This window comes from Diprion similis, chromosome 14, assembly GCF_021155765.1.
Source record: "Diprion similis isolate iyDipSimi1 chromosome 14, iyDipSimi1.1, whole genome shotgun sequence".
Classification (NCBI taxonomy): Eukaryota; Metazoa; Arthropoda; class Insecta; order Hymenoptera; family Diprionidae; genus Diprion; species Diprion similis.
The window spans coordinates 13,422,393-13,439,779 of record NC_060118.1 but is presented as its reverse complement, the minus strand read 5'-3'; the positions used below and the strand labels follow the sequence as shown (position 1 = coordinate 13,439,779).

Here is a 17,387-nt window from a genome sequence, read left to right as displayed (position 1 = left end):
CGAGTCACCGCGACGGTGTCTGTATTGCGTAAAAAAGATATCACGAAATGAATTTATTCCATTACGTATTTTTCTCTCCCTCTTATACCACGGATGTCATTTTTGACAACTGAACAAATGTTTAGGGTGTATGGATGCGGTGATCGGTTGAAAATCAAATAAAAAAGAATTCCACGGGGCGTTGCACGGGGTGTGCTGCAACCCAGTTCATAATTACCGCCGTCCGAAACATCCCCATTTCGGCCAATGGGATCGCTTTTCGTCGGTATACGTCAAATGAAAGGATAAGTTTGATTGGCTGCCGCAATGGCGTCGTTTCGAATTCGCGTCCGACGAGCCAATCGGATATCCCGTATCACTCCGCGTATTGTTTGCAATCTCGCCGCCATATTGTGAGCGCAGCGCGGGTCACCGTCGCGTGTATGGCCCATTCCTGAGAGCATTTTCGATCGAGTAAATATTGTGCGGTTGTTTGTAAAATAAATAAATCCATCGCCATGGATCCCGCGAAGCTGAAAGTGGTCGAGCTGCGGGCAGAGCTCTCTCATCGCGGACTCGATACCAAAGGAAATAAAGCTGTTCTCGTCGAGCGACTCCGCAAGGCTTTGGAGGACGAAGAAGCCGAAGACCGTAAGAAAACATTCGGCTTACCGCTCACTAGGCGTTACTGCCTATCTCAGTAGTTTCCCGCCTACATTGCCCTCAAACACGGCGACAAATATCGTAACGTCACCGGTTCCAGGGAACTGTTTATTCTCCGATTGGAATACCCCGATATCCCAACCTATTTCCAACCTGTCTTCCTTGTATCAGGACGCCGCAATTTTTTATGCATTAAATATTCACTTTACTTATTATCAGGAAACTTAACAATTTCAATCTCAGTTATATCTGCTACAATATCATTTGTTACTTCTCATTTATTTAGAAGTCGAAGAAACTACGATTCCTGAGACGAACAAAGAGGAAGGTGTGGTTTCCAGGGAGGCACAACCACACGAACAGTCGCCAGAGCCGGAGCCTGCAAAACCTACACCACCTGCTAAAACACCCGGGGGACGATCTGCTCGAAGCGCTTCAGCTACTAGCCCTTCCAAAACACCTTCGAGAGCAGCCGCGAGGGCGAAACAATCGCCTTCTCCAGCCAAAGCTCCACCACCGGAAGAACAGAGGAAGCCCTCCCCTGTACCTGAGGAACCAGCTCCCGAACCAGATGTACGAGAACCCGAAGTTCTTCCTCGAGCTGCGACGCCTGAAAATATTACAGATAGCTCCGCGAGATCTCCTGAGAAAGAATCACACGCGGTTAGTCCTGAGAAGACGGAGGCACAGCCTGAAGAACATGTTGAATCCGTTCCTGCAAGTGTCGAGGAGAGTCCGCAGCAAACGGAAGAGCCTGTTTCGCAATCCGAAGAAAAATCTGACGTTACGGAAACCCCTACAGAACAAGAAGTGAATGTGCCTGAAAATATAGAAGAGCATTCAACTGCTGAAACGGAAGAGCAGCCACAAGAAGAATTTGTTAAGGAACCATCTCCAGTAACCGAAGTTTCACATAGTCCCGAACCGCCCGAAGAACATGAACCAGTTGAATCTACGAACCAAAATCATGAGAATCTTCATCCTGTAAAGGAGGAAATGGTTAAAGAAGAGGAATTAAACAACGAAGAAGAATCTAAGGAAGAAGCTATGGATGACAGTGTGTCCAACAAGGAAGAGATTGATACAAAAGATTCGATTGAATCTGTCCAAATCAAGGAGGAATCTGAACAGGAAGACAAGGATGTGATTCCGAAAACAGTAAACTCGGAACCAACTGTTCCAGGGGAAGAGGATCCGGAAGAAAATATACCTGAAGATAATAAAGAAAAAATTGAATACTATGACTACGACGAGAGGACGGTGAAACGAGAAGAGCCGGTAAGTATCGTTTGATTTTTATTGTACTGCTTGCAATTTACTTGCAATCGGATATCAATAACAACTCAAGGTTTCGATAGATCTTTTTTTTTCAGCAATATCTCTGAAGTCTACTGAAACAAGTCACTCATCTCATGAGCATTACCGTTAATGTTTTCATTAATTTTCAGGATGTAGAAATGAAGGATGCCAACAACGAAGAAGACAGCGACGCAGCAAGGGATAGAGACCGGAAAGATCGTAGAGACAGAAAGCGCAAAAGATCTTCAAGCCCACAACAGGAACGGTACAGATCACCACCACCTATAAAGCCTGATGATGAACCAGAGCTTGAGGATGGAACTGTAGTATTATCCTGGTGTAAGTGAAAACATTAGTTAACTCGGTTTATTCTATAAAGTTAATAGTATTTCTAAAATCCTGAGGTGCGTATTTTTAAACGGATCTTTCTATTTGTGAGCTTAAACCCTTACTTTTATTACAGATGATTCGGATTTAAACTTGGTGATTAACAAGGATCATTTTTGTACTGCAACTCCGATGCACAATGACGGTTTTGGCTACATTTGGGCTGGCGCTCGGGCGTCGTTTGGTTTTCGTATGGGAAAACTCTACTATGAAGCCAAAGTTCTCGAGAATTGCAATATCAATTTGCAAGACGAGGAAAATCCGCATGTAGTTCGCGTTGGTTGGTCTGTTGGCGGAACCTCAATGCAACTTGGAGAGGAGAAATTCAGTTACGGGTATGGAGGTACCGGAAAGATTTCGACAGAGTGTAAATTCAAGGATTATGGAAAGAAGTTTGGTAAGGATGACGTCGTCGGGTGTTATGCGGATCTTACGGGCGAGACAAATATCGACCTCTCATTCACCGTGAATGGGGAGGATCAGGGAATTGCGTTTTCAATCTCCAAGGAGGAGATCGGTGACGTTGCTCTCTACCCCCATATTCTTACCAAAAATTGCACGTTTGGGTGTAACTTTGGGCAGGTTGAGCCATGGAGCAAGCGGATCCTTCCAGGATACATTTCTGTAGGCGAGGTTGATCCTCAAGAGAGAATCGCAGGACCTCGTAGACCGGAAAGAAGAGAAGACTGCGAAATGATACTTATGTGCGGTCTTCCTGCTGCTGGAAAAACTCAATGGGCCTTGAAGTATTCAGCTATACATCCAGAGAAAATGTACAACATACTTGGAACAAACACTCTGATCGACAAAATGAAGGTTCGTGCAAGATATATTCTGTTTCTCACGTGTGTACTTAAAAAATCTTATATTTAAATTGATTAGCTCTGGGAGCCAAAGTCTGTATCGATAATTCAATCGGAGTAATTAACTGATTTTTATTCTTCACCAGGTGATGGGGCTACCACGAAAGCGGAACTATCATGGACGCTGGGAAATTCTAATTGACAAATGCACCAGGGCTTTGAATAAACTGCTCGAATTGGCCTCGACGAGACGACGGAACTACATTCTGGATCAGGTGAGTCTTTCTTGTAATTCTTTTTAGGATTACATTCTGAACTTTTTATGTGTAGATTGTATTGTTCAATGAGAAATGTCATTTTATCCTCACATTGTCACTAAAAAAAAAAAAAAAATGAGTGCAACAAGGTGTTACACCGTTACTTCACTATTCGTCTTGTTGCAACAACAGATATTGCCATCAATACTTTGCATATTCAATATCATACAATTTTACACAGTTCAAAAAACTGATCAAAGTCAAAAAGTAACAAAGCAAAACCTATAGTTCAATCGTAAACTCAATACAATCCGTGAATTAGACCTTCAAAATTTCACCATTATCAGCCCAAGTTCGACGAGTTTCAACTTGTAAGTAGTTGGCTACTTTTAGGTTTTCTTCCTTTTTTTTTTTATCCTCTAAACCCTTTCAGCCCGTTTTTATGACGCATCTATATACATATATTACTGAACGGAACTGTAACTGTGAGCTGTGAACTGTGTACATTTTTTTTTTTTACCCTATTTCCTTCCTGAAAAAATCCAGTTTAAAATCATGTGAATAGAGAGTTCAGTTCAGGTTAATATTTGTGTATAAAATGTCATGCAACATGTAAATAAAGGTACGGATTAGAAATGTAAGTTGTTAAGTCGGCAAGAACGTCGCAATCATTCATGGGCGGTGTGAAGGTATGTTTAGGATAATTATTGATTAAGTTCTATTCTGCTCACGGCAAAGATGAGTAATTTGAAACTCTGGCAGATCAAGTTTATGGGCTAAAAAATGTTCACGTAATGTTAGTGGTTCCTGGAGAAATAGCTAAAATATTACCCAAGATACACATCCACTTCGCTTACATTATACTCGCGCATCGCGTATAGGTAAGTTGAGAGAATGCGAGAATTAAGTTTATGGACTTGAGACGGAACAGTCTGGTTTTTTTTTTTTTTTTTTGTCTACATACTCTTTTCTCTCTCATTTTACACTATTAGTGGAATTTTTACTAGTAGATAAGCAAATTACTGAGGTCGGATTGTGATAGTCTGAATATCATCTAGTACATTTAGAGATGTAAGAGGATATTGTATTCAAATCCGCGTTGGACGTAAGCCTCTGCAGGTAAGCATCGTACGTACATATATGTAAATATATGTATGTACGGGAGTACTAGATAAGTAAATAAAACTGATTTGAGCGTAGGTATACATCCATGGAAGAAAGAAAGAGAGAGAGAGACAAAAGAAAGTAGGGTGTACGACGAAAGCGCTTGCCTTTGCTTATTTAATTCCAAGAACGTTTTAATGAATCTTTGGAGCAAATAAATCAGCGCCCGCCTGTTAATGCATCACGAATGAAATCTCATGACATCTATATTTTCTGTGGAACCGATACAGACAAACGTATATCCTACCGCACAAAGGCGCAAAATGAGGCGTTTCTACGGGTTTCAACGGAAGGCTGTAGTTATAGTACCAACGGACGAAGAATTCAAGTTACGCACTGCTAAGCGTGAGGCCATCGAAGGCAAGGATGTTCCTGATTCCGCGGTCCTGGAAATGAAAGGTTGGTCCCTATTTTCATCGGGAGTACCCGCGCTACATGCTATACTCTCCCGATTATACCCGACAAGGTCGCCTACGATATAACGTTATCATACAATTCTTAGACATCATTTCTTTTCCTCAACATATATTCCTAAGTTTCGCTGACAGCTACATTCTGTGCCCCGTATCTTGTTACATCATTTGTTGCCTTCCGTCATATTTATGATACTCACGATTGCATACATTCAGTACTTCGATACTTGAAGATCAATTTACTGCAGGAATTCGCGAGTTTTATAGAGCTTTTCTGTAACTGAGCTGTCATCGAAACTTATTTGTCAGCCTGACTGTTTTTCACACGATCATTTCTGGAAACAGCACTTTGGAAGTGAAAAATTATATCACCTGGGTGTTCTCTCGTATTTTCAGCAAACTTCTCTGCACCTACTGTGGGCGAGTCTTTCGACGTAGTCGAATACGTCGAGCTTCAGGAAGAAGAAGCAAAGAAGCTGATAGAAAAGTACAACAAAGAAGGAAAGGAAGCAGGATTCTCCCAACAACAAATCAACAAAAGGCCACGTTTCGAGAAAGTCGATAGTCACAGAGACAGTCGTGATTCACGGAGCAGTCGTGACAGCAGGGACAGCCGAGATCATCGCGATCGCAGGGTCGGATGTAAGTTTGAATGCAATTTAAAACAAGAAAAAAAAAAAAAAAAAAATCGCTCATCAATCTCAGCTACACGCGAAAACTGTGGATTAACTAAAATCAAAATTTTTCCTAGACCCAGAAAGAAATCGCAACATGGGTGGATGGCGTGGCGGTAATAACGGGGGTGGTTGGCGAGACAGGCCACAACGTGGCAGTGGTAGTGGCAGCGGTGGAGGTAGCGGAAGCGGAGGGAGCAGTGGTGGATCAGGAGGACACCTTAGACACGGAGGAAGCAGTGGGAGCGGCGGATACGGTACAGCTTCTGGCGGTGGTTGGAGGGGTGGTGGCAGAGGCGGACCTCTCGTGCCGTCGCACCGCGGCGGAAACGACAGACGTGGGGGTGGTGGAGACAGAAGGCCAGCAGGAGGAAACGATCGCAACCGAGGTTCTCAGCAAAGACAAGGCGGAGGCTGGGGAGCTATGGGGTGAGTCGGACAAAACATAAATTTACGAACGAATCAGAAACTATTTATGAGACAAAAATATTTACATTGGATAGAGAATCCACAGAGATACTGACTATAATCTTTCTTTTAGTTATCAAGGCTCGCAACAACAGAGCGGAGGTGGCTGGGGTCAACAGGGTGGATGGTCCGGTAGTCAGTCGCAGCAGGGTGGTTGGGGGCAACAGGGTGGATGGGGTCAACAACAATGGGGAGGCTGGAAAGGATTTGGGCAAAATTCGTACGGCCAGGGTGGCTACAATCAACAGAATTACGGGAACGGAAATTGGGGCGGGTGGAATCAGCAACAGTATTATAATCAATATTGGGGTCAGCAGCAGCAACAGCAGCAACAACAACAACAACAGTCGGGTCAAGCGGCCGTCACCGGTTCTGCTCAGACTGTAAATAAATTTTTATCCTCTCTGTCGCATGTGCGAATGGTTTAAATCTGGTGAGATCGCCAAGCAATAATCGAGAAATCGGGTTATTTCAGGCAACAACGACCGGAGGTGCGAGCTCGACGAGCGCCTCGACGACGAACTCAGGCACGTACGGGTACTCACAGGGCTGGCAGAGCTACACTCCGTCCTACTCGTTCCCGACTCAAACAACGACGACGAATGCTCAGCAAGCTCAGCAACAAAAGTAGAAGTAATGAGACGTCGGTCACCAATTTATTATTAATTTCAGAAACGGTGAGCGATATGCATCACAGTAATGTCGAAACCTTTTTTATTTGTCGACCGTGTACAGCCAATCTGTTTATACATCTAAGTATTCGATTAGACGATCGCGGCTACGTTTAGCGGTATTCGAAAGGTCAACTGTCGTAGGGATCGGGTGGCCTGAGAATACGCCCTGAGAATAGAGCTTGTACACGCGCACCCGTTCGTTTCATAATCGGAGTCGACAATTATTCAATTTAAGGCCAAGGCGCAGACTACGGTCGGCGGTTGGTGGCTATTTACGTTTGCACGTACAGAGATTACAATCTGTTATCACGTTTATTGTGTCGGTACAAATTGACGTCAAGAAATGTATAAATATATTTCTTAATTATGCGGAAAAACAACGGGAAATAAGACGGACTTTTCAATCATGTGAATGGATCAAAGAGAATCAATGGGATTACATGTATGGCATATATATGCTGATCACACGACGTGGGTGGTAGGTTCAGGGTTCAACGTTTTCAGTCATTCCAACAGTATCTATTTATCTCTCTTCATTGTTATCAGACGCGAATGAATATTGACTAGCTGTTGAATAAATATAAACAGTTGAAACAGAACTAGATAACGGCGTTGTTTGATTTTTAGCCGACAAAATGTACACACAGGTTTATCCTTTATAAACTTAATTTCACAGTCGAGCAAATGTTTGTGTGTGTGTGTGTGTGTTTGTCAGTTTCTAAAAAATTTCAAGTTTCGCGTCTAATGGCGTCTGTTGAGCGTGATTGTTTAAGGCGCGATTTTGAGCATTCTTTCTTTCTGATACTTACGCGGGCGCGCACCTTACCCATAAATTTATATACCCCGTATTATAGATGCATGTGAATGAGATCAGTTTCAAATTGTACAATGTACATATTATGAAGCATAATAATTTCGATTCGTATATTATACATATAACTACTGCAATTTTATAAGGCTTAAGTTTAAGCGATAAATTCATACGCGACCGTGTTGCGATTCCATCATGTCACTATGACGGGGTTCCGAATGTTCAAGCCCCGCAACAATCGCAGCGCCCGAGATAAACTGTATACTTATGTATGACATGAGAATACCTCCCTACTTCTCGGAATGCGACAAGAAAAAAAAAACAATTATTTACAATACATATATTACATTTAGATTTTAAGCGATACTATTTACATATTATTGTAAGGATTGCAAGTATGTAATCGTATATAAAAAGAAGGAAAGGAGTAATAAATAAAATAAAAAAATATGCAACATATTTTTTGAAAATAACCAGAAAATTTATTTAAATATATAAACGTAGAACGAACCAGATGCTATGATCGAACGTTTTGAGATGTTTAAAAGGACGTTTTATAATGGTAGCGTGGAATTTAGGGTACGCGTCGAACACGGTTTAACTTTCTTCTGTATGTTTTTTTCTTTTGTTTTTTTAAATGTAATTTTAATATTTAAGTCATAGTCGAAATTGGTAAATTTACATATAGTATATACTATAGAATTATTAATATTAGTAAATAAAGTGTACAAATTCATTGACAGAAATAAACACCTTGTCTATTAAACCGAAGTGTTTTTATTGGTCTTGTTTAGTCGTTTACAGTCTCCTCTACCATTTCTTCGAATCCGGTAGAACAGACTAAAGTGATAAATTTTCCATCGTGTACCGTTTCCGGTGAATAATTTTTCTCAGAGAAACGTCGCACGTATGTACTAGTATATACGTAATTGTTAAAACAAATCAAATACCTTGCAGTCTAGCGGAGTTTCTCGTCTCCGCATGCGGCCTTTACGGCAGGTTGCCTCAGGCGGAGGCTTCAGCCCTTGACACGCTCTTCAGCATTTACCAAGGTACACACACGCACGTGCTGCGTACATATGTGAGTCGCCTTGTACTACACGCCAAACTGCATGTACACATTACAATTAAAAAAATAGGTCAACAAGTGTCGAATTTCCGCGGCGACTTGCATTGCATCTACAACATAACTACAACGATCACATGCAAACTGCAATCACGCAGTAATACGCACGCTAGCTGCAACAGATTGAGCTTGATTCCTGCTGCTGGGGCAACACGTAAACACAGACCATGTGCAATGTATGTACGTGCATGCGGTGCACAAGGATAGGTATCCGTTTGTTGCATATATTTTCAATATCGATTCAAAGCTTACGAATCATGCCGCGTACTTGTATCAACCGGAGTAACATGTAAATACGAAAAACTACCCCTGTAACATTAAGCGTCGGGGATGGATTTGGAGGGCTTAGATGATGGAAGCGAGAAAGAGAGAGGCGCTAACAGTAACGTTCATAATACGTTGGAAGCGATTTTACGCAGCATGTACGGTGTTGAAAACCGGTGCTCCGAATCAGGTCCGAAGTTGGAAGTTGGAACCTTCGCGGTGGAAGAGGTAAAACCATGCCATGCCAGAGACTCGGAGAGGTGGTTCGGTGGTTGGGTGGGTATAATATTGATCTGGGGGGTGCCTCCGGGTGGCGGTGATGGTGGTGGTCCAGGGGGTGATTCTCGGGTGAGGGTGCGAGAGGGTCTGGAGAGGGAGGGAAGGGATGCTGGATGCGTGGTGGTCCAGTTTGCAGCCAGCCACTGAATCGCGTTGGTAGGTCTGGCGGATCTGGCGGATCTGGCGCTGGTCTGGGCTGGTCTGGTAGTGGTGGTACCTGCTGCCTGCTACCTGCTGCCTACTGCTGCCTACTCCTTGGATATAAAAGTCTACCACCTCCGATAAGATTCCGGAACGGTTCCTCCCCGTCCTCCCTGCACGCCGATTTTTCCCCAAACTGCAAAAGCGCTTGGATTCGTTCGGAGAAACGTAGATGCAAAAAAGAGATGCGAAACGGGGGTGTCTGAGCTGCGAAACTGTACCCAGACAACGAGCGCGAATCTGATTACACTGTTGCGCTGCCGGATGATCCGGTGTCCCGAGCTTGCGGACTGGAACACTTGGCGTGGGTCGACCGCGTGACTGGAATTCCTTGGGAGTTTTTCTCCGGCACGGCAGAGTCTTCGAGGAGGTTCCTCGAGCGGCTGGCGAAGGCTGACAAAGTGAAGCGCCAATGAAGAATTTGAGGAAAAACCTTCGGTCCGGGGTGCAAAAAGCTCGCGCGAGCCGCTGCCCGGCACTTGCTGGCGATCATCGATAATCTCGACGATACTACGAGGGACCCGAAGTCTGAGGTGTCTCTCCGATCGTGTCCATTGGACCGTCCGAAGAAGAAGAAGAAGAGGGAAACCACCGAAACGGAAGTCTGGAGTCGGCTGTGCCTTCGAAAGTACGATCGCACACCCCCCTTCACGCCCTGTGCTCTTGGCTGCAAGCCCATTGATACATTGAGTAGATAATCCCGAAGCTATCGGTTATTGTCGCGTATCGTCCTGGAATTCTGACACCCGTCGTCTCCTCGCGGTTCCTTCGAGTGTGCATCACGTATGTGATACATTTAGTACGAGTACGCGAAGGGAATGATCGCGTGATGCGCCGATAAAAGTAAGGGGGTATCACGTCCTAGTCAGCCGACGATCAAGGATCTAACGTGTTGCATGCCAAGCCCCGTGCCAAATACAGGGGTGGGTGAGATCAAACGGAAGACGAAATAACTAGTAGAACGAATATTTTTTCACCGGACGATTAGTCTCCAGTCTTTTCGACGCGAGTCGGATTTCCGGAGATATCTACGTCCGGTGAAAAGGCCCGAGCTATTCATCCCTCGCGCTGTTCTTGCTCCTCTCGGTTGGCGGATTATTATACACGCTGTACAAAGAAAGTGCCGCCGTTTGAGTGCTCGCGGAAAAAGGGGTTAAAAGAGAGAGAGAGAAAAACCGAGGGGGTGGGGGTGAAAGAGACGACAGGTGTCTGTTCTAGGACGGAATTTGCGACCTCGGGAATAATAATTGTTCGGGTTGCAGGGGAATTGATCAAATTGAAGGGGGTGAGCGACGCCTCGGAAGCTTCTTAGGGAGAAGGGAGAAGGGAGAAGAGAGACAGGGACGAAGGAAGGGTCTAAGATCGGCTCAATTCCTGTTCGCGTTGGTTATGACGGCCAAGTCGGGGGGTCCGGAAGCCAAGGGTCCGAGTAATTAGCCCCGTGTTATCTCGGGGCCCGGAATCGGCGGAATTCGATACAGCAGCACCGTATCGATGGAAATTTGGCGAGCCTGTTCGTTCGCCGAAGATGATGCGATAGTGCGTTACAGTTTGCCGGTGGTGAGGTATTACTCCTTCCCTTATTCAACCGCGAGTGAGGTGTGAAGTTCCGGTGCGGGATTTCGCAACATGTCGTCGTCAATCACCTCCCCGAACAACACCGATCGCTGCACCTGGCATCAGGGGTTCTCGCCGAGGAGATCCTGGATCACCATCCCCTGCCTTACACTCTTCATTTTTTTCGCCATCATGCCGCAAGGTCAGTTCACGTCTCATTCTACTTGTCACTTGGCGTTTTATATACGAATGTAGTCGGGAAATTCAGAATATAATTCTAATGAATTATTATACTGTAAACATTGCCGCAGCGAACGTTTCACCCTCTTTTTCGCATGCGCGTCCACCTGCGCTCCATTGTACTTTTTTATTATTATTGTTATTATTATTATTTCTTTTCCTCTTTTTCTTTTTTTTCTTTTTTTTCTACCGTGGAAAGATATTCGTGTCCAAAGTCACCATCACGTTGATCGCTTTTCGAATGTTGATTTAGGATCCGATTCATTCGGGGTTCTTTGTTGTTCTATTTGCGATCCCGTTTTTCACTACAAATTTTTTCATTCGTCGTACGTTGGAGATTTAGTGACAAACGGGGTGAAAATACAATTGCTACGAGAATCTCGCTGTTTTTTAAAGGATAAGGTCTAGTTCTCCGGACTATCGAGAACAGAGATCAATTTTTATTCAATTTTCGGAAGATCGTTTACGATCGGTGGTTGATTTTATTTAAATCAAAACGTCCAAATACTTGACGTAAAATTTTCTTTATATAAAAAAGTTTCCAGTTGATTCGAAATTTTATTAAAAACGGTAATAGCTTCGTCGATTAGAAAAAGAGAGCATAATTTTCTCTTCCGCAGAAGACAAGTAAAAGTATACTTATATCGTAAAACTATATTCCAAAAGTCTGAAACCGCGGTCAGAAATCACTCTGGCGTTTTTCTACGATCTAAAAATTTCGCCCAATGATCCTTGCCACTTGGCTTTTAAAATTGTATTATTTTTATTCAAATGTGCCCTCGAGTCGCGATCCTTAGACACCAGCGGAGGGTTGACGCGAGTTTCCCGAAAATTATTCGACCGAGCGCATACGCATAAAACGCGTCTTGTAAGCTCGCCGCAGCTTTTGGCCGCGCGGTAACTGGAAAGTAAACACTCTTCGGGTGACGTTCTTGTATATTACCTCAATTACCTCGTTCTCATTGACCCTAGCCGCCGCCTTTTACTCCTCAAGCATACCCGAGAACCCAGCGGTGCGTAATGCCCGGGAAACAAAGGGGGAAAAAATACCGCATTGTTACGGGTAGGTAATGCTGATGGGAGAACCACCCGGACTTCCTCCCTCAAGCCCGCTCTATCATCCCCTCTTACATCCACACCGCGGAAAATATGCAAAAACTTGCCATCACTTGCCCACGGGTGAAGTGAAATTTTATTCAAATATCTGCACGTAGAAATATTCCCGCAAAAAAAAGTAAAAAAAGAGAAAAGAAAGCTCGCCTCTTTCGCGAATCCTCACAACTATCAAGGGTCGAAAATCAAGCTATATAGAGAAAGAGCGTGGGGGTTGCGGAAAATGGCGAAGGAACACATCGCGTTGAGGCTAAATCGGCAAGTGCGGATCGCAAATCCTCTGCTCGTGGACTTGCCGTGTAAGAACGAGGTGGAACGAGGTCCCGGAAGGATTCTGGCGTGATACCGGGACGTTAGAGGGTCGCGTGAGGCGGTCAACGGGGAGTCATTCCTTTCAATTATTTCGGTTGCCAGTGGGGATTTCTCGCCATAAAGAAGGCCTACGCGACGAGACCCAAGAGGCGGGAAGACCGGCGATCCCGATAACACGAACTGCCCTTACCACTTTTTTCATTCAATATTGTATCAGCTTCGCCGAGGCAGTTCGCGAGTCGCCGGCAGATCCGGAAGGGGATTTTGCAGCCCCGATTATACACCCGCGTCCTTCCTCCTCTCCACCTCTATAGAACCCCCACTCGATATTACGATCCGAGGACCGTTCGTCCGCAGGATCATACGTGCTTCCGCTTTCGATACCTCCCGGGAAAAAGCGGGGAAACCGCACGCAATTCCACCTACTCCGTAGGTACACATGAACAATGGATATTTCGAATCATATACTCGGTTTCAGTCCGAGTATGCCGCACTATCGAGCGGATAATTGAGTGGGTACTAGAATTGAATTGCGACGCGGAATAACGAGGCGAGTCACGTTAGGCTCGACTTGTTTGTCTAGATTTCAAATCCGCGATGCTCCTTCTAAGCCGAAAATAATCGAACGCGATTTGATTGAATCGGCAGGAATTAAGCGGTTTCGTGTTTTTTTTTTTTTTAGTTTATCGTTTTTTTTTTCTATTTCAGGTGAAAATGTTTGTTTATTTTTCACGTATTAATCGCATGAATTGATATCGTATTTAAAAAATAATCGATTTAACTAAAAATCGATTATTTTTTGTTATTCTTACAGATTTTACAAATTTTACCGAATCATCGTCACAACGCGAATTCTCAACCGCACGGGCGAACGAGTATGCAAGTAGAAAAACGATTCGCGGAATTGAATATTAGCACAAAATTTTGTCTCACGGGTGAAACCGACGTTTAATTAAAACCCGCGACGGCTGCGGCCGCGGGAGGCGAAAAACGCCGCAGAGCGAAGCTTTTTCGCGATTCTGCAACGCGATTAACTAAAAGCGAGGTAGGTACGAGGCGCGTGGGACGGGTGGCGGGAGAAGAAGTACATAAATTCCGTGCTCCTCTCATCCGTTTGACAATTGGTAAATGGAGTTTTCCTCGCGAACCTCTTTCGAGCCTTTTAACGGAGACTCGCGGTCTTTATCCGCCGACTAGCCCACTTTGCGGGTCAGCCGGGCGAGGCATCTCGCCAAAATTGTTGCTTCAACGACTCTTTATCCCCGCGCCTCTCCCCCCAAGAAACGGAGACCGCTCGAGAGCCTGTAAAAAGAAATTACAGCCCCGTTGCAGTCGGTCGTAGTTTAGCCCGGTCGAATTAGACCAAAAAAGGTGCTGACCCGGAAAAAATTGTAAGTAGCGATTTTCCTTCGGAAATCGTTTGGGGGGGAGGAGGTCACCGGCAGTCTGCATTTCGGTTTTCCAAATTTAAATTTCCTACAATTTTCGTCGATATCAATTTTTCCTTGGGATCGATATTTTTCGATTAAGATCCGACAACAGGGGGTGAATTTTTTTTCCAAATCAATTTCTTTATTCCAAACCACTTGGGCTAAGTATATTTTTTATTAATAATAAAGTAGCAAAATCGTTACTTACAATTTTTTCCGGATCAAGTGCTAATTCGACCGGACTAGTTCGGTGCCATGCGATTCGCGAGCGAGTCTATAGCTAAGGACAAGCAAAAGGAGGAGGAGGGCCTCGCTGTTTCGACGCGAGACGTCGCGACGTCGAGGGCATTGCTGTTTTATAATTAGGCCCGCCGGCAGGGGCGACGCGTTTCTCTCTCCTAATTACGCTTCTAACAATCTAGTATAGTCGCGGTCGTGTTCTAGTCGCTCGTTGACGCGGGCTTTATTCACTCACCTTATACCACGCACGATTCCCTCCCTCCCACCCGCGGTGACTCCGTGCTCGACTGAAACGATACTCGTTTCTTTCTGGACCCTTTTTCATCCCTTGTTCGTTCCCCGCGGGACGAATTCTACGTACACGTACCACCAGGACACTCGAAATCAGAACTCTATAATACTGGTCTGCTCGTGCGCTGCAAGCTTTTGGCGAGCTTTACACTTTACACTCGAGAGCAAAAGCACGTGACTAGATCTCTTGATCCGTACGTCCGAGGAATCGGTGATGCGAAAGAAAATTTCACCGGCAAAAGCCATTCCTGGTTGATATGTAATAACTGAAACTCCCCGAGCATGTGGCGCGTGATCAACGATTTGTTTATTAACTTGCTGGGACAGGGGTTTTAAAAATGAAAACACAGAGCTTTTCGTCGATCAGGAAATTCTATTGTTCACCCATCAGACCGATTCCGAATGCACAAATAACGAAAAGTGTTCTTTTTGTTCGCGTCGACTCCGTTTTAACTGCCCCTAATTTTGTGCCTCCACTTTACCTCTCATTGTAGTCGATTCTGATTCCGGTGGGAAATGATCATCCTCCTCCTCCTCTTCTTCTTCTTCTTTTTCTTCTTCTTCTTCTGACAACTCCGCACCAAATTACACGCGAACTTGTGAACAAAGGACGCTCTGTAATTTGCAAAGTGTTGGAAAAAAGTATAAGCAATTCGTCCCTCGGTATTCTTTGTTGCCGTCCCTTATCAAGTACAACAGTTTTACCGGAAGGTCATAAAGCGTCAGCACCCAAATATGAAAAATCTATCCAAATAAATAAATATATACAATACACGTACATTGTTATTGACAATGAATAACGGAGAAGTCTGAAAATTAAGCAAGAGTGAATATTATTCGAAATAGAATGATAGAAATTGGTGAATAAAATCTCTAAATCGTGATGCGATTCTGCCTAAAAATCGAATTCTCAAGACCGAATATCAGTCACATCGAATCGCGGAAAACACAGAGGGATTCCTTTGTTAAAAGGCGCAGACATTTTCCGGATACATCAACTCGTCAGATTTGTTGGCGGACTTTGCCGAGCTGACGTGTACCTACCTCGTGCCAATCTAGAGTTTAACAGCTAGGAGTGCTGCTGCTCCCTCATCTCGGGGCTACTTTGGCTAGGCAGAAGCAGAGGCAGCAGAGGCAGCATCAACCCTCCATGTACCTACCCTGCAGAGCCGGGCGTCTTGCACTTGACGAAGAGAATCAATACGCTGAACCTCTTCGAAAGTCCCAACTTCCAACTCCCCATCCTCAGAACTCTTCAAGTGCCACGTCGTGTTTACCGAGCGAGTCTCCTCAGGCATAAAACATGCATCGCGTTGTCCCGAAGGTGCAGCATGGCGTCCCAGTATCGCTACCCCTATACGTGTCGAAGACACTCTGATCCTGCATGGCCTGCTTAAGGGTGTCCTTTGATTATGTGAGCTAAAACTGGGGGGTGAGGAGTCGGCAAAATATCACCAAACGTCATTTAAAGCGAGGGGAGGTCAACGGAAGTCTAGTTTCAACTTTTTAATTCAGAGAATACTTGTTATTCTCAGAGGAAGACTAAAGCAACATTCGATTTATAAAGAGGATCGTAAAAATTAGCCAAATATGTGTTTCTTCTTTTCTGAACCAGTCTTCACTGCTTCAATCACCCTAATTTTTTCACCGATACTTAACGATTTGACTTTCCGTTTGTCATTTCGAGACAAACTGTCATCCGGAATCACTCATCCATGTGACTACCAAGCATTAGCTCGTGGGATGGAGGTAGTGACATGTATTCCTAACGCCATTGCGTGAAGCGTTTCGAGTTATAGAGTCAACCTTTGACTTAGATAGGTCGGGTGATTTTAAACTCGAGTTACAGAGGCTAAATAATGGACCTTGATACGTTCGAAAATTACAGAGCTTTTTGTAAGGGAACAGACTGAATCTCAGACATACGTAGGTTTCCCAGTTAGCGAGGTTCGACGGTACATGAAAATTGCAGGGTAAATCTCACAGGGTGAGGGGGGTTCCAAATTTGAAAAAAAAATACATAAAAAAAAAAAAAAAACACCTCACGTAATCAATGGACGCCCCCGTTTCCAGAAGGCGGGTGTGATGGACGGGAGAAGATCAGCGAAGGGCCTCCGCAAATTCGGCGACTGATGGTTATACGTATGTAGCAGTACGGTATGTACATCACGACGTGGCCTTGCAAAGGTACACAAACCACGGGGATGGCTGATTGGTGGTCGCGCTTGCGCCCCTAGACGACCCTCGAAGGGTGGAACGTGGGCCGGATCGAATGTGGAGCAGTGTGCCGGCATCATTCTGACTTTCAGACCCAGCCCCTCGCCCTCCCCTGCCATTCTGCCATTCTGCCCTTATACCCTTGTACCCTTACACACGTAAGTCTGCGCCGAAAAAACGACCCCGCGCATCGATCCTCCCCCTCTTCCTCCTCCTTCTCCTCTTCCCCGAGAGTAACGGCGTGTCTGACCGAACCGTTGATCCGCACTACTTAAAACGCTCGCACGAGGTTTACCGCCGAGCTGGACTCGAGGCGTTGAGCGTTTGGATTCGGTAATTGGTTGTTCGTTTTTATTTTTACTTTTTTTCTCTTTGATTTCTTAAATCCTGCGGGCAGTTTCCGGATGCAATTTAAGCTGTTCTCTAAACGCGTACATTCTCGCATCACGAGAGTTGCGGTGAATTGAAAATTTCTCGCCATCTCACTGCCCGCTCGACTTATTTATTTTCTAGACAGCAAGAGTT

At 44.6% G+C, this 17,387-nt stretch overlaps 2 protein-coding genes across 3 annotated transcripts in view; both read left to right on the top strand.

Annotated features, from left to right (window-relative positions):
• Positions 1–353: 353 nt before the first annotated feature.
• On the top strand, positions 354–6,883 carry LOC124415020 (heterogeneous nuclear ribonucleoprotein U-like protein 1). Of its 2 annotated transcripts, XM_046896254.1 has the most exons (11): positions 354–630; positions 929–1,920; positions 2,091–2,280; positions 2,405–3,144; positions 3,278–3,406; positions 4,783–4,951; positions 5,362–5,607; positions 5,717–6,068; positions 6,181–6,209; positions 6,276–6,490; positions 6,583–6,883. In XM_046896254.1, the coding sequence occupies exons 1-11, from the start codon at positions 498–500 to the stop codon at positions 6,736–6,738; spliced, it is 3,351 nt and encodes a 1,116-aa protein (XP_046752210.1). In that variant the 5' UTR covers positions 354–497; the 3' UTR covers positions 6,739–6,883. The 2 variants fall into 2 exon arrangements, with proteins under 2 accessions (XP_046752210.1, XP_046752209.1); XM_046896253.1 differs by having other exon boundaries at positions 6,181–6,490.
• Positions 6,884–10,798: 3,915 nt separating this feature from the next.
• Positions 10,799–17,387, top strand: part of LOC124414696 (acetylcholine receptor subunit alpha-type acr-16) — a 64,227-nt gene continuing 57,638 nt past the window's right edge. Inside the window, exon 1 of the mRNA XM_046895717.1 lies at positions 10,799–11,221. Within this exon, the coding sequence (XP_046751673.1) occupies positions 11,092–11,221 (130 nt within the window). The 5' untranslated portion in view covers positions 10,799–11,091. The remainder of the gene's footprint in view (positions 11,222–17,387) is intronic.

What these genes read in the sequence shown, in the direction of transcription:
- LOC124415020 (XM_046896253.1), top strand. Translation starts at nt 498, where the DNA reads ATGGATCCCGCGAAGCTGAAAGTGGTCGAGCTGCGGGCAGAGCTCTCT. An exon ending in GGACGAAGAAGCCGAAGACC is followed by an intron (nt 631 to 928) that starts GTAAGAAAACAT and finishes TCATTTATTTAG; the next exon opens with AAGTCGAAGAAACTACGATT. An exon ending in AACTGTAGTATTATCCTGGT is followed by an intron (nt 2,281 to 2,404) that starts GTAAGTGAAAAC and finishes CTTTTATTACAG; the next exon opens with ATGATTCGGATTTAAACTTG.